The sequence below is a fragment of the Pleurodeles waltl genome, chromosome 7 (assembly GCF_031143425.1).
Source record: "Pleurodeles waltl isolate 20211129_DDA chromosome 7, aPleWal1.hap1.20221129, whole genome shotgun sequence".
In the NCBI taxonomy this organism is placed as follows: domain Eukaryota; kingdom Metazoa; phylum Chordata; class Amphibia; order Caudata; family Salamandridae; genus Pleurodeles; species Pleurodeles waltl.
Window position 1 is genome coordinate 1262874674 of NC_090446.1, and position 27319 is coordinate 1262901992.

Sequence of the window (27319 nt, forward strand, 5' to 3'; positions counted from 1 at the left end):
TTTACATTCTAATCCAATTCTTTACTATCCAAACGCCAAGCAAAGCCCAGATTTCTCTTGCTCGAACACAAATACCATAACTATTTCGTTAAAGCTGTTTATTCATCGCCAAAGGTATTACCTTCTTGAAGATTACATAGTTGATGGCTGCAACACTAGATAGAACCTCTACCTGACCACCAAGTCATATGCATACTTTAGACACGCAATATCATGCTTATTCATGGGGGGGACTTGTTTTTGAAGTTTTACTCTTAATTGTGATTCAGGCAGTTTAAAAAATGGGGATGGGAGAGGCAGGCAGTTCACAGATACGTTGCACTGGCCTTATTTAAAACCTCTTAAGTTCCCACCCATGTGCCATTGTGATGGGCTCTGTTCTATTTGATGAGGTCGTATCAAATCCTCATTATACCTGGAACATTTCCCAACTTTGGAGCCATTTTACAAGGTACTTATGAGGAAGACAAGTAGTACTACAGTAGTTCTATGTCTGGTACACAGAAATGTTTTTGTTAATTGGTCCCACGACGTTTGTACTGGAAATATATATATTTTTTAATATTTGTCTTTCCTTATTTCACATTTTTCATTTTTAGCTGCCAGCTACAGTTGCAACTGTCTTTTTGAACAGCTATTGTTTCCAGTACAGTAGATCTATTTAGAATGAGCTTTGTTTCAGCCCCTTGCTCATGATTGGATGCATTTTTGTTGTCTATCCCATGTCCTTATTCCCGACTCAATGACTTTCTCCCTTATTCTTTTGCTTGTCTCGCCTAGGAACATTTTAATCTCACATTATTTTGATTAGATGATGTATACATCCACTCCTGATAGACCGTGGAATGAAGTGTACTCCCAATTCCTCTCTTCCTGCTCCGCATTCTCCTCTAACTTCCTTGAGAATCGGGAACTGCTTGCCACATTATGAGCAATAATCCATTTTATATTTTTTTTAAACATTTCAAGATGGCCTTCTATTCATGGACAAATGTGTGCTACGGGAATCTTTCAATGTCAGCTCTTATATCCTGTGTGTTGGTAATCGCAGATCTACCCATATAATTAGCAGCCCGCTTTGCTTTGGATTTGTTGGAATACAACAAAATACAACAAAATGCATTCAGAGCTGGTCACCTTGTATGCACATGCATCCATGGCAGCTGTCTTCAAATGCATTTATAGTATTTTAAGATCTCCCATTCAAAGATGGCACCGCCGGCGGACATCCACAGAGAAATAGCATTGGCATAGCCAATAGTTTTCATGGACAAGATTGAGTCTTGCCAGTGTTTGCTGAAAGAGTTATTTAAGATTTGATTAATATTGCTTTGCATGGATCCGAAAGAATAGCTTTGACCCTGACTGTGATAACCCTTAATGCTTATCTCCATCTTCGTTTAGTACTTAATCCTAATGGTGTTTCATGTCTTTGGTCTTTAATTCGAATCCAAACCCACTTTCTACCCTTAATATTTTAACAGACATTTACTTTGAGAACACTGTTCCCTGGTCTGGATACTCTCCCAACGGACCATTTGTGACAACATCATACTTTAGAAGCAGCTTTGAAGATGGAGATTTAGTTAAGAGAGAAGATGAGCCAAATCTGTGCTATCTGCAGGGTGAGTATGGAATCTACCTACACTGAAAGCATGCACGAATTATGAACAAGTTGCGAATCGAAAGTATGTTACTGAACATTCAATTCTGTCCAGGTAGACACACACGTTTCTCTGACAATTATTTGCATTTTATTATTTTGTGAATTAGGTTTTCACATTCAAAGGAAAACAAAGAGGTCAGTCCATAAGGTTTTGAATCTGTGGCATTCGTGTTAAACATATATCAGTGGAGTGGGTTCATTAGTTTACCTGTTGATATATAATATGCAACTAGGCCATTGCACATAGTAATAATATATTTAATATTGTTTAACATAAGTGCAAAGTCTCACAAATTACACGAGAAGACAGAGAAATACGCATTTTAGCCTCATATTTGCAAAAATATGTACTCATTTGGGTTCTCATCGAGCTAGCGATTGTTTTTGTTCAGGAAATCGATAAATGTCGGAGGTCTCTATGTCAGAATGTTTGTGGGAATTAAGTTGCAAGATTTCTATATCGGGCATCTATATGCCTAAGTGTGTGCAAGGGGATCTGTGTATGTGGGTACGTGCATCTTTTGATGTACTTGATTCAAGAACTTTAGTTTAGGTTTAGTTTGGTAAATAGTTTGTAGAGCGCATATGCTCACATTGAAGGGCTGTTTGAAGAAAAAATGAAGAATAGGAAAAACTTATATTGCTGATGGTCCAGCAGTATGTTGGTCAGATGGTAGAGCATTTAAGGTGTGATTAGTAGTCTGTTCATGCAAGGATCGTGTGGTATCCTGGGGTGAAACACTAGGGTTGAATGGCAGTGGGATTCTGGCATGTGATTACGTAAATAGGGTTAGAATGACAGAGGTTCAAATGATGCTTGACTGTTGGAGGTTGAAGCTGTGGCCGGAGCGCGCTCTGAAATAAACCTCTTAAAAGAGTCAACCTGTTTTCCACAGCCTTCTTTATTGAACTATTTTCTGTTTACATTTGGCAAGTAGTTTAATTTGGAGGTGAAGACTATTTTCAGCCCTGCAACATGGCACCTTTTTTTACACAGTTGTGAAATTATATTTTAAAAAGCCTGTGCCGTAATCCTGGATAGAATAAACTCTGAAGAACAAAACCTGTGCATATATCATTACTGATCAAACTGGCACTCAACAGAGGAAGAGTGTAGGAAAATACCATCTTGCCTTGTATGTTACCCCCATTTTCACTGTATGTATGTTTGTTTTTGCCCACATATCACTGGGATCCTGCTAGGCAGGACCCCAGTGCTCAAAATGTATGCCCTGTATGCGTTCCCTGTGTGGTGCCTAACTGTATCACTGAGGCTCTGCTAACCAGAACCTCAATGTTTATGCTCTCTCAGCTTTCTAAAATTGTCACTGCAGGCTAATGACTAATTTTACCAATTCTCATTGGCACACTGGAACACCCATATAATTCCCTTGTATATGGTACCTAGGTACCCACGGTATTGGGGTTCCAGGAGATCCCTATGGGCTGCAGCACTTCTTTTGCCACCCATAAGGAGCTCAGACAATCCTTACACAGGACTGCCACTGCAGCCTGAGTGAAATAACGTCCACGTTATTTCACAGCCATATTTCACTGCACATAAGTAACTTATAAGTCACCTATATGTCTAACCCTCACTTGGTGAAGGTTAGGTGCCAAGTTACTTAATGTGTGGGCACCCTGGCACTAGCCAAGGTGCCCCCAATTTGTTCAGGGCAAATTCCCCGAACTTTGTGAGTGTGGGGATACCATTACATGTGTGCACTACACATAGGTCACCACCTATGTGTAGCGTCACAATGGTAACTCCGAACATGGCCATGTAACATGTCTAAGATCATGGAATTGTCACCCCAATACCAGGATGGTATTGGGGTGACAATTCCATGCATCCCCGGGTCTCTAGCACAGAACCCGGGTACTGCCAAACTGCATTTCCGGGGTTTCCACTGCAGCTGCTGCTGCTGCCAACCCCTCGGACAGGTTTCTGCCCCCCTGGGGTCTGGACAGCCCAGTCTCAGGAAGGCAGAACAAAGGATTTCCTCTGAGAGGGGGTGTTACACCCTCTCCCTTTGGAAATAGGTGTGAAGGGCTGGGGAGGAGTAGCCTTCCCCAGCCTCTGGAAATGCTTTGATGGGCACAGATGGTGCCCATCTCTGCATAAGCCAGTCTACAACGGTTCAGGGATCTACCAGCCCTGCTCTGGCGCGAAACTGGGCAAAGGAAAGGGGAGTGACCACTTCCCTGACCAGTACCTCCCTGGGGAGGTGCCCAGAGCTCCTCCAGTGTGTCCCAGACCTCTGCCATCTTGGAATCAGCGGTGTTGGGGCACAATGGACTGCTCAGAGTGGCCATTGCCAGCAGGTGACGTCAGAGACCCCCACGATAGGTGCTTACCTCTCTCAGTAGCCAAGCCTTCTTTCTTAGTAGCCAAACCTCCTTTTCTGGCTATTTAGGGTCTCTCCTCTGGGTTATTCCTCAGATAACGAATGCAAGAGCTCACCAGAGCTCCTCTGCACTTTCCTCTTTGACTTCTGTCAAGGATCGACCGCTGACTGCTCCAGGACGCTTGCAAAACCACAACAAAGTAGCAAGACGACTACCAGCAACATTGTAGTGCCTCATCTTGCCGGCTTTCTCAACTGTTTCCTGGTGGTGCATGCTCTGAGGGCTGTCTGCCTTCACCCTGCACTGGAAGCCAAGAAGAAATCTCCCGTGGGTCGACGGAACCTTCCCACTGCCAACGCAGGCACCAAACCTCTACATTACTGGTCCTCTGGGTCCCCTCTCATCCTTAAGAGCATGGTCCCTGGAACACAGGAGCTGGGTCCAAGTGTTCCCCACAGTCCAGTAACCCTTCTGTCCAAATTTGGTGGATGTAAGTCCTTGCCTCCCCACGGCAGACAGTAATCCTGTGTATTGCGTGATCTGCAGCTGCTCCGGCTTCTGTGCACTTTTCCAAGGATTCCTTTGTGCACAGCCTAGCCTGGGTCCCCAGCACTCTGTCCTGCATTGCCCAACTTGCTGAGATGGACTCTGACGTCGTGGGACCCTCCTTTGTGACTCTGAGTTGACTGCTGTCCTCAGATTCTCTAAGTGCCTGTTCCGGTACTTCTGCGGGTTCTGCCTGCTTCTGTGGGGACTCTTTGAGTTGCTGAGTACCCCCTCTGTCTCCTCCTCCAAGGGGTGACATCCAGGTCCTTGCTTGGCCCCAGCAAGCACCCAAAACCCTCAATTGCGACTCTTGCAGCTAGCAAGGCTTGTTTGCGGTATTTCTGCCTGGAAACACTTCTGAAACCTCCATCACATGGTGGGACATCTTCCATCCAAAAGAAAAGTTCCTAGCCCTTTTTGTTGTTGCAGAAGTTTTGGCTTCTTCCACCCAGAGGCAGCCCTTTTGCACCTTCATCCGGGGTTTAGTGGGCTCCTGCCCCCCCGGACACTTGCGGGACTCTTGGACTTTGTCCCCTTCATTTACAGGTCCTCAGGTCCAGTAATCCGTCTTCAGTGTATTGCTGGCGCTTGTGGTTCTTGCAGAATCCCCTATCACGACTATTGTGCCTTTCTGGGCTAGTAGGGTAACTTTTCTCCTACTTTTCAGGGTATTGGGGTGGGGTATTTGGACACCCTTACTGTTATCCCAGCGACCCTCTACAATCTCCCATAGGCCTGGGGCCCATTCATGATTCGCATTCCACTTTTGGAGTATATGGTTTTTGTTGCCCCCTAGGCCTATGTCTACCTATTGCATCCTATTGTGATTCTACATTGTTTGCACTACTTTTCCTACTGTTGCTTACCTGTTTTGGGTTTGTGTACATATAATTTGTGTATATTACTCTCCTCCTAAGTGAGGGTATCCTCTGAGATACTTTTGGCATATTGTCACTAAAATAAAGGACCTTTTTGTGTTTTCTTATGATATTGTGCTATATGATATAAGTTGTACAGCATGAGCTTTGCATGTCTCCTAGTTCAGCCTAAGCTGCTTTGCCATAGCTACCTCTAACAGCCTAAGCTGCTAGAAACACCTCTATTCTACTAATAAGGGACAACTGGACCTGTCACAAGGTGTAAGTACCACAAGGTACCCACTATAAGCCAGGCCAGCCTCCTACAAAGAGGTTTACTGGCTTGACATTTGTTGGCTGGAGTTGTTGAAGTGCCCCTGAGTCCCGTTTGGAGGGCTGGCCAATCCAGGCGCACAGGACATGGTTAAAAGGGAAGGCCGGGCAACGCCTCCCACAAACAACTGGACCAGGAAGTTTGACCCACACCTATGAAGCAGGGCTTCGCAGCTGCTGGAAGTGCAGACAACAAGAGAAGGTGGGTTGGAGATAAACCCAGTTTGGTCTGAAGCTCAGAAGCCTAACAAAAAGGCTGTGTCCCAGCACAGTCCTTGGGATGCCTTATGGCAGGGACAAAGGGGAGCAGGCAAGGTTCTTGGGATGCCTCAAGGCAGGGATATGAGAGAACAACCAGAGGGGCCATATGTAGTCAACAGTGGGAGGCCACTGCACTTGTAGCCCGGAAGGTCAGAAGTACCACACCATCTTCTTTCTACAGTACCACTCTCCATGTTGTTCATGACAATTTTTGTCTAAATAATGATTTCACATTTTTTAGGATGATGCAGGTTATATTGGACACAAAATTATCTGGATAATTGTAAACATTTTTTTTTAGTGCCAGTGTATTAGTAACCTGCACTTTCTCTGTCTGATATGCAAAATATTTCTTCCCCACCGTTTTTCCAAACTTCTCCAGGTGAACCATTGATAAGATGGGAGAAGTGGGAGAATGTATTAACCAGATATGCCACCATGTGTGAACCCATTTTGAGTGCGGAGAGGAAGACTTCACTATTATTGCACTATTTAGGTCATGAAGAGCAAAATATTTTCGATCACCTTTCTGAACTGTCCGAAGAAGAATCTAATGGACTAAATTAATTTGAAATCTGCAATACAAAATTTGATATTCATTTCTTACTAAAAGTTACTTTTATTCTTGAAAGTTGTCGTTTTGAGAAGTGAGTGCAGCAAAAGTGTGAAATCGTGGAAGAATATGTTAATGTTCTGAGAAAGTTAGCTTGTTTATGACAATTTGGGAATTCTGATGATGAATGTAGTAGGGGCTTTTTCATGGTGGGATGTGTTAATGATGAAGTTAGAGGAGAATTGTGGTCCTGAGATCCAAACTTAAAGTAAATGATAAATTTAGCCAAAAGGTTGGAACATAGTCTGGCATGTGTGGAAGAAATTAAGAATGTTACATAGACTGTGTTGGTTCTTTCTTGTCAGTGACAGGTAAGTCACATACTACATTTAATCAAATATATTACAAATTAATGAGAGATCAGGGTGAAGGTAATCAATTTTCAGAAAATGTCTCAGGTGTGGAAATGTGGGACATAAGGCTAAAGATAAGAGTTGTCTTGGGTGGAAAGTCACATGTGAACTGTTTATTTGCGAATGGCATATGAGTTAATGTAGAAACAGCAATAACAATGGAAAAGAAAAATGAGATAATTTCTGATGCTGATGGAGATGAAGTGTTAGACCTGTCAGCTTTCGGATGGTCTTCCCCACAACCTTTTGCCTGCTTGCATTGACTTTGTCTGGATTTTTGCTTTTGTTGACCTTAGGACTGTGTGCATGCTACCACTGCTAACCAGTGCTAAAATGTTTGTGCTCACTCCCCTAAACATGGTTTGACTGCCATGTTTAATTTATTTGTAAGTTCTTTGTAGTGTGGTATATCAGATACCCAGGGCCTGTAAATTAAATGCTATCAGACAGCCTGAAGCATGTAGTGTGCTACCCACCTACGTAGCCTTCTAATACGTGTCCCAGGCCTGCCATGACCTCCTGAATGCAGTGGCACACTGCCATATCAACTTGCCATTTACCCCCCTTGCCAAGGCTTAAACTCCCCTTTTACTAAATATAAGTCACCCATAAGGTAGGCCCTAGGTAGCTCGTAGGGCAGAGTGCTGTGTAATTAAAAGGTAGGACATGTACAGTTACGTTTTACATGTATTGGCAGTGAAAAATTCTCAAATGTGTTTTTCACTACTGGTGAGGCCTACCCCTCCCACAGGATAACATTGGGGATTTCCTACTACATTTATTAAGTTATAATTCCTAAATGAGAGGAGATAGATATATTATATTTGGTACCTATGAAACTGTAATGATAAACCCACTTAAATGGTGAAGTTCAATGTATCATCACAATTTTGAAAATGCCACTTTTAGAACGTTGGTGTTTTCCTGCCCAAAGCCCATTGTGCCTGCAACCTGTCTTGGGTCTCATGATTGGGTACAGCTGACAGATTATCTGACCCTTTATAGGTCATCAACTGGCAGGATTAGGGGCGGGGCTGAGCATAGTCCTACTTGCACCTTAATAGGCTGTGTTGTGTTTTCTCATATTAGTCTTAACAACCATGTAATGTCACTGCAGCCTGCTTCGAGCCAGGGTAAGGGAGGCAGGACAATCCATGCACGTCAAAGAACCTTTCCAGAACCCTCTCCCACCTTTTAGGAGCAGTGCACCAGGGTATAAAAATAGGACTCTCAGACCCATACTTCAGTTCACTACTGGACCTGAGGAAGGTCTCTCAGAGTACTGCTTGCTGCTGTGACCTGCTGTGCACTCTGCCAGACTACCGTTGTACCTGGAAGGACTGCTTTGCTGCCTGGAGCCTGTCTTGAACTCTCAGAGGCTAGCCCTGGTGTTGAGCCCTGCATTTACACCTACACCCAGGACTACCAGAAGTGACTTCAAGGGCTATTCTACTGTTCTCCTGTTCAGAGCCACAGGGACATAACAGGCTTTCACCATCTACAACCCACCTGGACCCAGCCTGGGTGAGTTCTGAACACCCAAGAGATCTCCATTCAAACCTGGGCCATTGGTTGTGGAACTAAAGCTGCCTAAATGGCCATCTTCCAATTCAGATTGTCTTTGCGACTTCTTCGGCTACATTCTTCCCTGCAGCAGCAAATCTGTTTCAGTGGTCCTTCACTAAAGGGGTATCCAACCTCGTTGAACTGTCTCTTCAGATTTTTTTAAGATCAAAGATAATCACTGACCAGGCCCTATACACTTCTTGTATCCAAACCACAGACAATTGCATTCCGCCTTAATTTTCAACTTTGTCCCAGTGTTAGACCTGACAGCTTTAGGGCAGTCTTCCCTCCAACTTTTTACCTACCTCCTCCACGTTTCTCACCTTGTTTCTACTAGTATTTGCATTCTGTGCACTTTACCACTGCTAAGCAGTGCTAAAGTGCTTGCGCTCTCTCCCCTAAGCATGGTAATAATGGTTTATCCCCAATTGGCATGTTTAATTTACTTATACATCCTGAGTAAAGTTGTACTACATCTACCTAGGACCTATAATTTAAATACTACTAATGGACCTTCAGTACTGATTATGCCACCCACGTAAGTATCCCTTTAACCAGGTCTCATGTCTGCCACTGCAGAGCCTGTATGTACAGTTTTAAACTGCCATGTCGACCTTGCAAAATAACGCCTTTGCTAGGCCCAAACCTTCCCTTTCTAGGGTCGAGAGCAGGGCTCTCTGTCCCCGGTTTAATCTCTCTATGGGTTTTAAACCATGCCCATCAGTTTGGTTGGTTTGTGGCCTTGCCTTTTAAAACTGGCTTGATTTAATTAGTGAAAGGCATGCATACATCATGCTTTTTCCGATGTTTAGCCCACCTCGAGTGCACCGGGCAACTACTGAAAACATACAAGGCTCTGTGTTTTCAGTGTGGTTTCTGGACTACTTTTTCTCTTTATTTCGCAGGCAGCACGACCTTGCTGGGCAGTAGTTGAGTGCTTTGCATGACATTGACCCTGTTACATGGATAATTGCACTTTTGGCGGTTACATGGCTAATTGCGCTTTTGCCGGTTACATGGATAATTGCACTTTTGCCGATACCTTTCACTGCGTGCGAACTTCTGTTTCCTATTGTTTGTCTCTGTCACGTTTTATGGTGGCCGTGTGCTCATTCATGTGAAACTATTTTACTTTTCAGTTTATGTGGCAAGAAAAGTCTGGTTAGGAGTTTAAAATGTGAATAGCTCTAACTCAAGCAAACGCGAGACCCGTTGCATTGCAAATGCTTGTTTATATTTATGTCACCCCTAATGTAGGCCGTGGACAGCCCAGGGGGAAGGGTGCAATGTACTTAAAAATCAGAACATGTACTTTTAAGTTTTACATGTCCTAGAAGTGAAAAACCTCCAAACTCATTTTTCACTACTGCAAGGCCTATCTCTTCCTCTGGATAACATTGGGATTACCTTATTACATTTTATATGTGTAATTCACAATCTGGAAGAGATTAACTTTTCGAGTTTTTTTTTTCTGGAATCACAATTTAAAACCACAATTTATGGTGAAGTGGGATTTTAAATTGCGATTCTGAAAACGCCACTGTTAGAAATGGGGTGTTTGGTTGGCAGTCCGGTTACCCCCTGTCCAAGCAAGGACCCTCACTTTTGTCAGGGTAAATCACAGATAATCCAAATTATCCTGTGCCCACCCTCTGGTAACTTGGCACAGAGCAGTCAGGCTTAACTTAGAAGGCAATGTGTAAAGTATTTGTGCAATAAATCATGCAATAACACAGTATAGCACCACAAAAAAACACCACACGATGTTTAGAAAAATATATAATATTTATCTGGTAAGATGCAGGTCAAAACGATTAAAATGCAATAAGTATATGTTGAGATATCACTGTAACAGTGATATATAGGGGGTCATTCCAACCCTGGCGGTCGGTGATAAAGCGGCGGCCAACCCGCCAACAGGCAGGTGGTCAAAAAAATGGGATTCTGACCCTGGCGGGAACCGCCAACACAGGCCGCCACTTTAACACTCCGACCGCCACGGCGGGACAGACAAACAGCACGGCGGTCACCGCCAACAGGCAGGCGGCAGACAATGTACCGCCCACCCTATCACAACTCACCAATCCGCCACCTTTTCCGGGACGGGAGCCCCGCCGATAAAAACACGGGGGAAACAGACTACGAACGGGAAAACGCTCACCTCTACACACTCCATGAGGACGGAGGACAGCATGGAACCCGAATTAAACATCCTACCAGCTATTGTCTACCTGCTCATCTACCAGGACTACGCCGGCGCAGACGACAATGGTGAGTACTGCATCTACGACACAGGGGAGGGGGAGGAGGAAAGCTTACGGGCACACACATACGCCATACACCCACCCCCCCACCCCAAATACCTACACACCAATGCAGAGCAACAAGTCAGAGTGACACCCCCCAAACCCACCGGGATAATGCAAAGACACAAATAAAATGATCTTTAAAAGATATGTATAATATAGCTCCATTGAAGTTATGGGAAATATGCAATATGAAAGATACAAAATAAGGAATGAACATAGTTAAAAATATATACTTAGGCAATAAGTCCTGCCCATTCTGTCAAAGTTCCATAGTCCGTGGGCCAATGTGCACAAACACATGGGCAAAGCCCACACAGGAGACCAGATACCATTGGAGAGAACACTGCTGGGGCATCAGATGATAAAACTACAGGCACCTCAGGGGGAAGGGAAGGGGGGGCACCTCAGCCACATGAGTCCACGACGCCAGATCCACGAGGGGCCTCATGCCCACTGTGCCATCCTGGGGAGTGCAAAGCCACAGTCTCACAAGTCTCTACAGTGGGTGGGTTGCCCACTGTGCCATCCTGGGGAATGCAAAGCCACAGTCTCTCAAGTCTCTATAGTGGGTGGCTTGCCCACTGTGCCATCCTGGGGAGTGCAAAGCCACAGTCTCACAAGTCTCTACAGTGGGTGGGTTGCCCACTGTGCCATCCTGGGGAGTGCAAAGCCACAGTCTCACAAGTCTCTACAGTGGGTGGGTTGCCCACTGTACCATCCTGGGAAGTGCCAAGCCACAGTCCATCAGATGGATTACCGACTCCACTGTTAATGGAGGAGGCATGGTGCCCAGAGTGCTTTGTGAAGCCCTGCTCGACAGAGAACCGGCACTGTCAATGGGCCAGCGGTGCTTGAGACGGTGTTGCCCAGCGGAGCGGTGCTTGAGATGAAGGGCCCAGCGGAGCGGTGCTTGACATGAAGGGCCCAGCAGAGCGGTGCTTGAGATGAAGGGCCCAGCGGAGCGGTGCTTGAGACGGCGTTGCCCAGCGGAGCGGTGCTTGAGATGAAGGGCCCAGCGGAGCGGTGCTTGACATAAAGGGCCCAGTGGAGCGGTGCTTGAGATGAAGGGCCCAGCGGAGCGGTGCTTGAGACGGCATTGCCCAGCGGAGCGGTGCTTGAGATGAAGGGCCCAGCGGAGCGGTGCTTGACAGGAAGGGCCCAGCGGAGCGGTGCTTGAGACGGCGTTGCCCAGTGGAGCGGTGCTTGAGATGAAGGGCCCAGCGGAGCGGTGCTTGACAGGAAGGGCCCAGTGGAGCGGTGCTTGACAGGAAGGGCCCAGCGGAGCGGTGCTTGAGATGAAGGGCCCAGCGGAGCGGTGCTTGACATGAAGGGCCCAGCGGAGCGGTGCTTGAGATGAAGGGCCCAGCGGAGCGGTGCTTGACAGGAAGGGCCCAGCGGAGCGGTACTTGAGATGAAGGGCCCAGCGGAGCGGTGCTTGACAGGAAGGGCCCAGCGGAGCGGTGCTTGAGATGAAGGGCCCAGCGGAGCGGCGCTTGACAGGAAGGGACCAGCGGAGCGGTGCTTGAGATGAAGGGCCCAGCGGAGCGGTGCTTGAGATGAAGGGCCCAGCAGAGCGGTGCTTGACAGGAAGGGCCCAGCGGAGCGGTGCTTGAGAGGAAGGGCACAGCTGAGCGGTGCTTGTCATGGCGGGCCCTGTTCAGCGGTTCTTGTCACGGCGGGCCCCTGTTCAGTGGTTCTTCTCACGGCGGGGCCCTGTTCAGCGGTGCTTCTCACGGCGGGGCCCTGTTCAGCGGTTCTTCTCACGGTGGGGCCCTGTTCAGCGGTTCTTGTCACGGCGGGCCCCTGTTCAGCGGTGCTTCTCACGGCGGGGCCCTGTTCAGCGGTTCTTGTCACAGCGGGCCCCTGTTCAGCGGTTCTTGTCACGGCGGGCCCCTGTTCAGCGGTTCTTCTCACGGCGGGGCCCTGTTCAACGGTGCTTCTCACGGCGGGGCCCTGTTCAGCGGTTCTTGTCACGGCGGGCCCCTGTTCAGCGGTTCTTCTCACGGCGGGGCCCTGTTCAGCGGTGCTTCTCACGGCGGGGCCCTGTTTAGCGGTGCTTCTCACGGCGGGGCCCTGTTCAGCGGTGCTTCTCACGGCGGGGCCCTGTTCAGCGGTGCTTGTCCTGTGTTTCTAGGGAGCCAGACCCGGCCAAGACTTCCCGCTCAGTCGCCATCCGACCTTGCGGTCGCGGGGCCCTCCTGTGATGGAGTCCTGGGCCCATGGGTGTCGTCCGTCACAACCGGAATGGGGCTGGTGGGGCCCTCCTGGGCAGCTCGCCTGCTGCCTGACTTCTCTGCCCTGCTGCCCTTGCCCTCCTTCGCTGAAGCTCTGTGGCCCTTGCCTCCCTTTGATGATGTGGTAGGTGACGGGGCAAGGCTACTGTCCTTGGTGGCAGCCGTCTCAGGCTTGACGCGCTGGCCCTTATATTTTTTTGTTCTCTTCCCAGGGGGTGGGCTGGCTGTCCCCTTGCTGCTGGCCGATGTTCCTGCCCTAGGAGCTGGTGGACTCCAATAGCCCTGCACTATGGTCATAGTAGATGCAGGGCTGGTGGTGGCTGAGGTGCTTTTTTTACTCTTACCAGATGGAGGGGGTGGGTCAGTGGTTGGAACGAGGTCAAGGTTGGAAAGGAAAAGCACTTTGGAAGGACAGGGACGGGTAGGTGTAGTGGGTATGGGAGTGGAGGAAGAGGATGTGGTTGTAGGAGAGTCAAGTGTGCTGTCTTTGGGTGCAGGTGCTTGTGGCGGAGGCTGTCGTGAGGTGGATGGCTGTTGGGTGGGTGGCTGCCTGCGCATGTGTGGTTTGGAAGAGGGGGTGACAGACACACTGGGAGAGGACACAGGGGACGTGTAAATGGCAGTGGGGGTGGTGACTGCACGTGTGCGGACTGTAATGGAGGGTGTGCTGGTGATGGAAGTACTGGCTGATGGTGGTGTGCATGAAGGTGTGAGTGGAGACGTCACAGGGAGGGAGGAGGGAGATGAGGAGGTGGGGGACACATAGGTGGTAGTGACTGTTGGCATGTCTGCATCTGGATGTTGCTTGGGTGAATGCTTGTGGGATCTGTGGTGCTTATGTCTGGATGAGCTGCCCTTGGGTGTAGAGGTGTGTGCAGGCTGGTCTGATGGTGTGGATGGGATAGGCAGAGGAACAGGAGACTGGGACTGGGTGGGGGGAGTCAGAAGAGGGAGGCTGGAGACAGGGACAATGGCTGCCGTCAGTGCTGAGGCCAGAGCGTTGAACTATCTCTGATGGGCAGCCTGACCCGAATGAATGCCCTCCAGGTATGCATTGATCCGATGCACCTCCCTTTCTACACCCTGAATGGCATTCAAAAGGGTAGACTGCCCAACAATGATGGTCCTGAGGAGGTCAATGACCTCCTCACTGAGGGCAGCAGGGGTAACTGGGGCAGGGCCTGAGGTGCCTGGGGCGAAGGAGATGCCCGCCTTCCTGGGCGAGCGGGCACGGAGCGAAGGCGGAGGGGCTGCTGGGAGGGCGGCGCTGGTGCGCTGGGTGGCGGCTGTACCTGTTGTGGCGGTGGGCACGGATGTTGCCGCCACCGCAAGGGAGCTCCCTTCCGAGGACGTGTCGGTGTCGCTGACGTCTCCACGGGTCCCCGTTGTGGAGCTCCACTCGCCCTCCATCTCACTGGTGTACTCTGAGTCTGTTGCATGGCCCTCCGGGGCCATGTGAGATGCAGCTCCCTCGTGCGCCGATGCCACTTCTCCTCCGCCTGATGATGCTAATGCACACATGAACAGGAAGACAAAGAAAATGGGGGGGGGGAGAAATGAAGACAGGTTGAGTGCATGCATTGGCAACACCGTTGTCGGAGAGGACAGACACAGAAGCCCCCTGCACTAGGCCGCGCAATTGGGGTACACTACTCAGTTATTGTGACTAGGCCTACAGGTCTATGGACGACAAATGCACACATGGGTGAGGCCGGACCATGGATAGCTGTACTTGGCACCCTACAGAGGTGGGGGGCGGGGGCACAGGGCCATGCCTAACGGAGGGGCCTAGCCTACAGAATGCGCCCTGGCCTAGAGATAGCCCCAGCCCTCCTCCCCCACCCAGACACCTTCACTGCGCGCAAAGATAGCAGAATGTGCTGATACTCACCCCCTTGTGTCTGTTGTGATGTCCTCACACTCCCATCCAAATCGGGGTAGGCCACCACCAGGATCCGGGACATCAGGGGGGTCAATTGGCGGCTGGCACCCCTCCTACGTTTGGGAGGCCATCCCCACCAGAGACTCAGCGGTCTTTCTGGTCCAGCGGCAGATGTCCTCCCACCTCTTTCGGCAGTGGGTGCCCCGTCTGTTGTGGACCCCCAGGACCCGGACGTCCTTGGCGATGGCACGCCAAATGTCGATCGCTGACCTATGTGACATGTACAGGGTGGTAAAGGAAATCTCATCACTTTTCAGCCTGGTCAATGTGAGTAGCCCCCCCCTCCCCAACCTTGCCATGTGGCACATGCTCTCATCTTTCGTGCGTTGCACTCCTCATTCGCTCCCCTCCCCACCATCTTACATACACCCCACTCAACACAGGCATAGCCCATTCAACGTGCACTCTGTGTACTAACCTGTTGGTCTGGAGGACCGTAGAGTAGCGCATACTGGGGGAGGACCCCATCAACAAGTTTCTCCAATTCTTCAGAAGTGAAGGCAGGGGCCCTTTCCCCAGTCGCAGCAGCCATTGTATCTCCCAGACCGAGGTCACAGCAGCACTTGCAGTATCGGTCCTCTCCTGTGGATGATCAGGTCTCGAGTGATTAATCAGATAGAAAATGGCGGTCACGCCCGCGGCGGTGCGTACCGCCGCGGTGCGTACCGCGACCGCAGGCGCCCATCCTCATTGGCTACTGAAACCCATAGGGTGCAATGTTAACCAATGCGGCTTAGCACCGCGGTCTTCGACCGCCTACCGCCACGGTGTGCCACGCCAGCGCATTGACCTCACATCCCACTGTCACACTTCACAGGTCAGGCAGCCGCCATTTCAAGGGCCCACATGGCATAATTTCTACTGCGTCACACAGGCCTTGCATTGCCACCCATACAAGCCTTTCAATGCATAGCGATTCGTGTACTGTGCAAGCTGTGTGAACGAACCTGTGGGTTGCTTGACTCTGTGCTCCATGTTGTCCTTCCTAGGCACAGTCCGCTGGGACTTGCGAGGAGAAGGATGAATCCTCTCGTGTACCGACCGCTGGTGGACCTGTCGACAATGGAAGAACGACATATCATACTTACATACAGTACAGGCTTGACAGAGCAACTATACATGAACTATGTGCCCAGCTGGAGCCAGACCTCATGTCCCCCATCCGCCAACCCACAGGGTGCAGGTTCTGTCAGTACTCCATTTTTCGGCAAGTGGGTCTTTTCAGACAACAGTGGCCATGTCATCTGGGATGTCTCAGCCTATGTTTTCAAAGGTTTTGTCCAGAGTGTTGTCTGCCCTGATGAAATACATGCAGAGCTACATTATTTTCCCTGAGGTGGGCGATTTGGCTACAGTGAAGGGTGATTTCTATGCCCTTGGACATATCCCCAACATCATTGGTGCCATTGATGGGACCCATGTGGCTTTGGTTCCCCCCAAAGAAAGTGAGCAGGTGTACAGAAACAGAAAAAGTTATCATTCGATGAATGTCCAGGTGGTCTGTTTGGCTGACCAGTACATCTCCCATGTAAATGCCAAGTTCCCTGGGTCAGTGCATGACGCGTATGTCATGCGAAATAGCAGCATCCCTTATGTGATGGAACAGCTACAGAGACACCGTGTGTGGCTAATTGGTGACTCTGGTTACCCCAACCTGTCGTGGCTACTGACCCAAGTGAGGAATCCCCGGACCAGGGCAGAGGAACGGTACAATGAGGCCCATGGGCGAACTAGGAGGATCATAGAAAGGACCTTCGGGGTCCTGAAGGCCAGGTTTAGGTGCCTGCATATGACAGGGGGATCCCTAATGTACTCACCAAAGAAGGTGTGCCATATCATCGTGGCCTGCTGTATGCTTCACAATCTTGCTTTGCGACGCCAGGTGCCTTTCCTGCAGGAGGATGGTCCAGATGGTGGTGTTGTAGCAGCTGTGGAGCCTGTGGAGAGTGAAGAGGAGGAAGACAACGGGGACGACACGGACAACAGGGATACAGTCATACAACAATATTTTCAGTAGCACACAGGTAAGAATCACGCACGCCATATTACATTTACTTAAGGCCTCATGCGTCTCTACTGTATGTGTTTCCCCCCAGTTCCTGTTAACTGATTTGTGACTTTCCCTTCCCTTTTCAGAGCTGTATGACCCACCGCGTGACTTCTGCTTTGTTTGCCCATGGACTAAAGCTTATTGAAATTGGTATGTTGTCATCACAAAGTAACTGGACATTATTGCACCGTTATGTGTAATACATTTGTTAAGAATACAAGCAGACTCCTGTTATTTTAAGTGCAATAAGTGATTTATTTTAAGTGCTACATATAGGTACATGATTGTAAAATGGTGATGGGTGGGGGTGGAGTAATGTCCATGGCAGAGTCTAGTTCTCAGACGCACAGGTGCATTGTCCATATGCCTGTGGAAGGATGGAGCAGGGGCAGTTAAAGGTTGGACAGGGTGACAATGTGGGACAGTGGGATGACATCAGGGGGTATCTTATGCTGGCGGGGGTCTTGCAATCCTACTCTGTCTTCTTCTGAGATCTCAGGTTCCGCTTGCGGGGTGGTTCTTCTTCTGCAGGAGGTGGGGTTCTGGTGGCCTGTTGTTGTGTGGGGGCCTCCTGTCCACTAGCGCCGGCGGAGGTGGTAGGCTGTTCCTGGCCTGGGCTAGTGACAGGGGCCCTTTGGGGTGCCACATGGTCCCGCAATGTGGTGACTATCTGGTTAAGGGCCACAACGATGGTCCCCATTGCGGAACCGATGTTCCTCAGTTCCTCTCTGAACCCCATGTACCGTTCCTCCTGCAGTGCCTGGATCTCCTGGAACCTGGCCAGTACCGTCGCCATCGTCTCCTGGGAGTGGTGGTAAGCTCCCATGATGGAGGAGAGGGCCTCTTGGAGAGTGGGTTCCCTAGGCCTGTCCTCCCCCTGTCGCACAGCAGCCCTCCCAGTTCCCCTGTGTTCCAGGGCCTCTCTCCCCTGGACGGTGTGCCCACTACCACTGCCCCCAGGTCCCTGTTGTTGTTGGGGTGGTGGGTCAACCTGGGTGCCCTGTAGTGGTGGACACACCGCTGATTGACGTGTCCTGGAGACAGAGGCATGGGCCCGCTGGGTGGGAGCTGTGCTGGTGTTCCCAGAGGGGGTTGGGTCTGGTGTAGCCTGTGGCTGTCTGTGGGGAACCGACTGTCCAGAGGTCCCCGATGGGCCGGGCTGGTCATCTGGGTCCAGGGAGACAGAGCTGCTGTCATCGCTGGGAGCCTCTTCTGGGGGTGGGATGGACATCTCTGTACCCTCCGTGGCGGTGTGGTGGCGTTCGGGTCCTGCAGGGGTATAAAGGTATGGTTATTGCTTCTGTGTGTGGCATTTCGTGTGATGGGTGGGTGTCCGTGTACCCAAGTGTAGGCATTCCCTTGTGGGGGCATTTGTGAGGGTGGCTTGTGGGGGTGATGTGTGTGTGCAGTGGGCATTCTTTGGTGATGGGTGTCCATGCTTTGTGGTCGCATGCAGGGCTTGGTGTTGGGATGGGTGGGTTGTGATGGTGAGCCATTTGCAAGGAGTTGGTGTGATGGGGGTGGGGGTGAGGGTGGGGGTATGATTTGGCATGCAGGTGGGGTGGGGGGAATGAAGTAGTTAAGATTTGACTTACCAGAGTCCATTCCTCCGCCTACTCCTGCGAGGCCCTCAGGATGCCGGATGTGCAAGACTTCCTCCTCCCATGCTGTGAATTCTGGGGGAGTAGGTGGGGGTCCGCCGCCAGTCTTCTGCACCGCAATGTTGTGCCTTGATACCATGGAACGCACCTTCCCCCATAGGTCGTTCCAGTGCTTCCTTATGTCATCCCGATTGTGTGGATGCTGTCCCACCGCGTTGACCCTGTCCACTATCCTTTGCCATAGCTCCATCTTCCTGGCAATTGTGGTATGCTGCACCTGTGCCCCGAAGAGCTGGGGCTCTACACGGACTATTTCCTCCACCATGACCCTGATTTCTGCGTCACTGAACCTGGGGTGTCTTTGGGGTGCCATGGGGTGGTGTGGATGAGGTGTGGGGTGGCGTTTGTGGTGATGAGTGTGGTGCGTGTGGTGGTGTGTGGTGTTTGGTGCGTGGATTCTGTGTGGGTGATGGTGTTGTGTGCCTCTGTGTTGTGGGATTGTCTATTCTGTGCTCTCTCTCTAGCCCTCGTCAATAATTTCGGGTCGTAGGGGTTTGTGGGTGATGTGGGTGTGTGTTTTATATTGTGTTGGGTGTGTGGGAGTGGTGTTAGTATGTGTATCAGGTGTGTGTGTTTCAAAATGACCAATGTGGCTGAGTTTTCTATGTGTGTGTGTATTTTGACCGCAGCGGTGTGTACCGCCAATGGAATACCGCGTTTGAAAGACCGCCGCGTGGATTCGTGTGTCGTGATAGTGTGGGTGTATTTCTGTTGGCGTGACGGTGGAGGTTTGGTCATCGCCATTTTTTTGCTGACCTTTGGTATGGCGGACATTTGTGGATGTCGGGTTTTTGGCGGTTTGCAAGTTGCGGGTCAGAGTGACCGTGGTGGTTTACCGCGGCCGCGGCGGTGTTATGCGGTAAGCGCCTTTTACCGCCGAGGTCAGAATGACCCCCAAAGTGTCTTTAGTTGTGTAAAAGCAATAAATGTATCTTTCAAGCACAAAGTACCTGGTTTGCGTTCAAAATCTCCACAAAGAACCACAGACGAGGAGATGAATAGAAAACAGGGAGGTGTGCATCGATTTCTCGGGCCGCAAACGTCGATCCGTTGTTTAGTTTTCATGCAGAGGCAGCTGTGCGTCGATTTCCTGTGCTCGTCGTGGATCCTGTACGGGTTGGGGGGGTTTTGGACAGCCCGGGGCCGATGCGTGGATTTGTTGCACTGAGAAGACAAAGTCACAGGGGCTAGGTCGATCCGGTGGGCATTGTTTGGAAATTTCTACCGCACGGTAGGTGCTGCGTCAATTCCTCTCTGGAAGTCAGGCTGCATCATTCCAGCTCGACTGTGTGTCGATCCAGTGGGGTGTGCATCGAATTTCCGTTTCCTATGCTGCCGCTGCGTCGATCTTCATGTTGCAAAGTTGGGCTGTGTCATTCCAGTTCGGCATGCGGTGAATTTTTCACCGCAATGCAGGCTTTGCGTCGTTTTTGACAGGCTGTGCATCGATTTTTGCTGCACAAGGAGTCTTTCTTGTAGAGATGAAGTCTTTTTGGTTTCTGAGACTTCAGGGAACAGGAGGCAACCTCTATCCAAGCCCTTGGAGAGCACTTCTCACCACAGCCTGAGAGCAGCAAGGCAACAAGGCAACAGCAAGGCAGCAGTCTGTTCACAGAAAGCAGTCAGGCAGTTCTTCTTGGCAGGATGCAGGTTCTGGGTCAGGTTCTCTTCTCCAGGAATTGTGTGTACCAAGAGAAGAAGTGTCTAATTTGGTAGGGGCAGAGGCCCTGTTTAAATACCCAAATGTGGCCTTGAAGTGTGGGAGACTTCAAATAGTGGCTTAGAAGTGCACAAGGTCCCCTTTCAGTTCAATCCTGTCTGCCAGGGTCCCAGTAGGGGGTGTGGCAGTCCTTTGTGTGAGGGCAGGATACTGACCTTTGACATGTAAGTGTCAGGCCCTCCACCCTCCCAGCCCAGGAAGAACCATTCAAAATGCAGATGTATGCAAGTGAGGCTAAGTTTCCTGTGTTTGGGGTGTGACTGAGTGAATGCACAAGGGAGCTGTCAACTAAACCTAGCCAGCTCTAGATTGGAAGGCACAGAAGGATTTATGTGTAGAGGAATGCTCACTTTCTAAAAGTATCATTTCTAAAATAGTGATATAAAATCCAACTTCACCATTAGGCAGGATTTTGTATCACCATTCTGGCCATACTAAATATGACCTGGCTACTCCTTTCAGATCAGGATCTACCACTCAAACAGTATATGAGGGTAGCCCCAATGCTATCCTATGAAAAGAGAAAACCTCACAGCAGTGTAAAAATGAATTTAGGAGCTTTCCACTCTCAGCACATATAGAACACACATGTTCATGTCCTGCCTTTTACCTACATAGGCTACCTAGGCCCTAACTTAGTGGTGACTTATATGAAGAAAAATGGGAGTTTAAGGCTTAGCAAGTACTTAAATGCCAGGTCGAAGTGTCAGTGAAACTGCACACAGGCACTGCAGAGGCAGGCCTGAGACATGGTTAGGAGGCTACGTATGTGGGTGGCTCTACCAGTGCAGCAGCCCACTAGTAGCATTTAAATTACAGGTCCTGGGCACATGTAGTGCACTTGACTAGGGACTTACACGTAAATTGAATAAGCCAATTGGGTAAGAGTCAGTGTCACCATGTTTTAAGGAGAGAGCATATGTACTTTAGCACTGATTAGCAGTGGTAAAGTGCACAGAGTCCTAAAGCCAGCACAAATGAAGTCAGAAAAAGAGAAGGAGGAAGGCAAAACATTTGGGGGTGACCCTGAAAAAAGGCCATTTCCAACAGCCACTTTTAGAAAGTTGTCATTTTCTCACTTCAGGCATTTGGTGCCTGCTGTCTGTCCTTGATTACTTGTCTAGGGTGGGTGACAGTTGGGCTTTGTGTAGTCCCCCTAGACAGCCACACACAATGGAAGTTTAGGTGTGACTTAATGGGCCTTCATGGCATGATGGGAGGAAGGAGCTGGACACAGCCTCACTTACAGCTGAATAGGCTCTGCCCTGTCGCTACACAAGGGGCTGCATAACCCCCTATAATCAGTCTGGGGCAGGAAGTGCAGGCCCATGAGGAGAAGCCCGCTGAGCCAACCGGGGAGGATATTGCCACCCTAGGTGACCTGCATGAGGCTTCCGGCTGGCTAGATGAGGGTGGGCCCACCGGTCTTTGCATCGCACGCCCTGCCGACAGGATCCTCAATGTTGACTGCACACCACTAGCTTCCTGCATCTCAGAACCAAAGCATCGCCTCTGCTGCACAATGCATTATCAACGCTGATCCACGCAACACTTTCCAACCAGAATTCAAGGTACTGTGGCTCAGAAGGCCTAACTTGGTCCCTGTAGCTGGGACGTGCACCATCGCGGTCGGCCTGAACTTTTGACTTTGTCCCAGGCCAGGGCAACCAGATATCCTCAAAAACGCCTTTTGCTTCTTAGCGCTATTTTTTCGTAAAACTTTGAAATGTAATATCTTCAAGGTTTTTGTCATTATAATCTTGTTTTAGTTATAAGATCTTGATCTATTTTTCTAACCTGGAATGGAATCTTTTTGTGTTGTATTTTCACTGTTTTACTGTTTGAAGTGTTGCACAAATGCTTAACACACTGCCTCTAAATTAAGCCTTACTGCTTTGTGCCAAGCTACCAGAGGGTGAGCAAAGGTTAATTTATGGTTTGCCTGACACTTGCCCTGACTAGAATTGTGGTTGCTGTTTGAATAAGGTTTACAACCAAGTCAACCAACAACCCAAGTTCTAACACCGGGTCCCACACAACTAGATGTCCGCTGCTAGTGCTTTTATCTTCTAGGCTCTATTTTGAACCCTAAACCTTAAAAATTCATACCTCCAGTTATACTGATTAGATTTTTGTTGTTTTGGTGTTAAAACATTTATCAAAGTTTACTCTATTTTTCTAAGTTGGTTTGACATTTTTCTTGTGTTGTCTTTTCACTTCATTACTGTTTGTGTGCTGCATAAATACTTTACACATTGCCTCTAAGTTAAGCATGACTTATTTTTGTGCCAATGTACCCAGGGCTATGCACTGGTTAATTTAGTGACTTTTTGTGGTTCAACCTGTAAGGGTTTTACTTTCACAAGGGCTCACACCCCAATCAACCAACAACACAATTTCTCATATTGGCATTCAGCGGTGTGGATCAGGCCATGCGTTACACAATAATCCCAAATAAATAATTTCACAACAGAATGGCCGCTTTTTTAATTTTTCATTAGTTTTTCAATTGACTGTATTCCCCCTTCTGTAATTGTGAGTGCATCACCTTCCTTTTATTTGTACCATGGAGGTGGATGCCTAGAACTTTGACAAACTCACTAGGGCTGAGCTGCTGAGACCCTACAAACAGAAGGAACTGAAAGCAGACAAGAAGGCTACAAAGTTGGATCTCCAGGTGGTCCTCAGCAACTTTGAGGAGGTGCAGAGATGGCAGGCCACCTGAAGTGAGGATGAGGTGGATGACAATGAGGAGGAGGGAGAACAGAGAGAAGAAGAGGAGAGGGAGAACCCAGCCCAGGGTCCTGAGCAGCCAGGGGAATCCAACTCGATCCCTGCAGATGCCCTAGATGACCCAGATGTCCAGGATGGAGAAGAAAGCAGTGTGTCAGCCAGGCACCTGACCCCACAGGAGCTGGAGGACAGGAAGGGAGAGAAAAATCTGAAATTGGAGATAATCAAGTTGAAAGTCGAGAAAGCTGAGGCTGAAAGGGCCATGGAGGAGAAGAGACTAGCCATGGAAAAGATGAGAGGAGGATGGCACATGAGCTCAGTCTCAGAGAGCTGGACTCGAGATCCAAGCAGATGGAGTCCACTATATGTTATTCCAGGCAGCAATGATGACACCATATCAGCAGTGTCTAATGGAGAGGTGAGAGTCTGCATACCCAAAGTGCTGGTGCCCAGTTATGTGGTAGGGGATGATATAGGTAAATGGTTTTCAGCCTGTGAAATAGCCTTGAGCTTACACAAGGTCCAGAGGAGTACTGGGGCATAGCTTGTGGAGGTACATGCCCATGGTGGGGAGGGACACACTAGGGCTAGAGGTCCGATTTTGAGTTGGCTCCTGGGAAGTAAAGGCAAAGGTTCAGGGACAGTCACAAACTCCCAAACCAGTCTTGGGACATCTTCATGACTATGCCAGCATGCCACTAAATGGCTGAGAGAGGGGCAGCAAGGTTGAGGATTTCAATGGGCTGAATGACCTGAATTTGAGGGAGCAGATGCTCAATACTTGTTTTATAGAGCTGTACCAATACCTGGTAGAAAGCAAGCAGACTGACCCCAGGAAGCTTGATGAGGAGGCGTACCTCTGGGGCAGCACTAGGGTATCCAAAAAGGCCCAAAATAAACAAAGATCTAGCTGTAATATGGTGTTGCATGGGCAATGCAATACTTAAGTCCATTTGCAAAGGAACACAAGGCCAACATTTATGGCCCTGCATGGAATGGTAAATCTGGAGAAACACAGCAGCACAATCCACTATTTTGCATTACTCTGCACACCATAATTTACATTGCTGTTAAATTTCACAGACATCTGTTTCCCACCCCACTGTCGACACTCCACTATATGCTTTTCCGCTCTATGCCACTCCAATCTACACCTCTGCACTGTATGGGATTCCACTCCATGCTGCTCCACTCTAAGCTATTACACTTTACAAAACAAAACTGTACGCTATTCCAGTCTGCATCAATCTATTGTATGCCACTCCACTGGACGCTATTCCACCGTATGCTATTCCACCCAGTGCCATTCTACTGTATGCCACTTGATTCTACTCTATTCCACTGTATGCCACTCTATCACACTCTGTTGTATGATATTTCCCTGTATGCCACTGCATTGTACTCTATTCCACACTACACCACTCCAATGGATGGCACTCCACTCTATGCCATTTCATTCTATGCTATTTGATTGGACCACAATCCAATATACACCACTCTATGGTATGCTGTTACACACTACCGCATGCCACGTATGCCATTCCAGTCTACACCACTCAAATTTACTCTACTTCATTATACGCTATTCCACTGAACGCCACTCCACTATACAACAATGTCTGCTTTATCCTACTCTAGTATGTGTCATTCCACTCTACCCAATTCTAATTTGTGCCACTCCACCATAGCTATTCCACTGCATGGCACTCAACTGTATGCTACTCCACTCTACCCTACTCCATTCTTTGTTATTCCATTGGACACTACTCCACTGTATGCAACTCCCCTGTATGCCACTCCAGTCTATGCCACTCCACTTTATGCTTCTTCTCTATACACTATTGCACTCTACACCATTCCACTGTAAACCCTGTCTGCTATATGTTACTCCAGTCCATGCTATCCCACTCTGCTCAATTCTACTCTGTGCCACTTCACGATATGCTATTCCACTGTATGCCACTCAAATGTGTTCTACTCCACTCCACCTCACTCCATTCTTCACTATGCCATTGGACACCCCTCCACTGTACTGCACTCCACTATATGCAGCTCCACTGCATGCCAGTACACTCTACCCAATTCCAGTGTATGCCACTCCAGTCTACACCACTGCAGTGTATGCCACTGCACTGTTTGCTACTCCACTATATGCTATTCCAGTCTATGCCACTGTACTGTGCATCCCCCCACTCTATAGTATTCCACCTTATGCCAATCCACTATATTCTACTCCACTCTATGCCACTCCAGTATACGCCACTCCACTATATGCTACTTCACTCTACTCCACTCCACTGTACACTATCCCACTCTATACCAATCCACTGTATACGATTCTACTCTATGCTAGTATACTCTATGCCACTCCTCTGTACATATCTCTATGCTGTTCAACTGTATGCAACTCTATTCTACGCTATTACATTGTACACAACTTCAATCTCTGCCTCTCTATGGTATTACACTCTAACCCACCCCACACTACACCACTCCAGTCTAAAGCACTTCACTGTACGCCACTCAACTGTATGCTGCCACACTATATGCTGCCATACTTTATGCCACCCCACCCTATGCTACTAAACTATACACTATTACCTCTCCACCACTCTACTGTACGCCACTTCACTGTATGCCACTCCAGTCAATGCTACTCCACTGTACATTATTTCACTTTATGCCTTGCCACTGTGCACTACTTCACTCAACACCACTCCAGTGTTCTCTCCTCCACTCTATGTAACTCCTCTGTACGATACTCTACTACACTCTGTGCCATGCTACTAGACTCTACTCCACTCCATCCCCCTGCACTCCACTGTCCAAATTTGCACTCAACTCTATGCCTGTTCACTCTATTGTACAGTCCTCTACTCCACTCTACAACAGTTTCTAAAGCTGTACGATACAGCACTCTACTCTACTGTATTCCGCTGTACTATAATCCACTCTATGCTGCTCCACTGTCCGGCACTCAACTCTACTGTATGTAACTCCACTCTGCATCACTGTATTGCACTCCATGCCACTCTATGACACTCCACTCCACTCTATGCCGATCTAATCTACACCAATATACCAAACTGTTTGACTCAATGACAAAGACTTTTACAACACTCACAAGACTCTCCATATAACAACTCTCCACTTGTGAAACTGGACTCTATGATTTGAAATACATTTAATTAAAAATGAAAAAATGTTGCAATCCAATGACAAAAACAAAACTTAAAGCTTAGTTATAGTTAGGAAACATTATTTTCCCTATACAAATCACCTTTAAACTACATTTCAAAAATTCTAAAAGTACAGTTATAACTTTCATTTACAACTTGTTCACCACTTTCAAATTATTTTAACTAGCGGACATCGTTACGCACTCTTTTCAGCTCACTAACCAGACAACACTAACTATAACTCACCACTCTACCATGCACTGTGTTGTGATTAATAATGTAATTTGAGAAGTCATAGGTGTTGTTATGAATGGTTGTATTATACCACCACGCATGCCTAAGCCACGGGGTCTGACAGTGTGTTTACCATGCATGCCTTTACCACACATGCTTTTACAGTGAATTTCATTGTAAAAGCATGATTGTTAAAGGAATATGCGGGCTAAATTCCACACCGCAGACCATTCGCCCTCCGCCCTATACCCAATACCCCTGCCTTACAATACACCCAGTCGTAGCCATTAAAACCATACCACCCTTCCGCCCTGAACCCTAAAACCACCCCACCCCTAAACCCTACCCCCTCAAACCTGGCCCAAGCCCCTCTTACCACTCCCAATCCTTCCTGTTTCTCTCTCCACCCATCCGCACAGCTACACAACTCTCTGCTTCAACCGCGCATCTGTGTGTTTAAGGCTTATATACGTGGTTGATGGAGAGTCGTGGTTTATGCAAGCATTGTCCTGCTTGTATGGAAAAGGCGTGTGTGGCACAGCCCACATTGTAAAGGCCGTTTCCCGTTATGAATGATATGATCTCACATTCTATAAATGACAAGCTTGTGCAGGGAAATGCACAGCTCTGATTGCTTGCCAACACTTTAAACCAGGAGGTGTTGGCATCGGCTTGAGCCGAGTCCCACAAAAAAGTGTAAAAAAGACAAGGGG

The 27319-nt window shown here is 48.6% G+C and overlaps 1 protein-coding gene across 2 annotated transcripts in view; it reads left to right on the forward strand.

Moving 5' to 3' along the window:
• The window catches only part of LOC138246151 (cytosolic phospholipase A2 gamma-like), a 643618-nt gene that overhangs the window by 167697 nt on the left and 448602 nt on the right, over positions 1–27319 (forward strand). For both annotated transcript variants that reach the window (XM_069200429.1, XM_069200431.1), the window contains exon 7: positions 1485–1625. In XM_069200429.1, coding sequence (XP_069056530.1) covers positions 1485–1625 — 141 coding nt within the window. The remainder of the gene's footprint in view (positions 1–1484; positions 1626–27319) is intronic.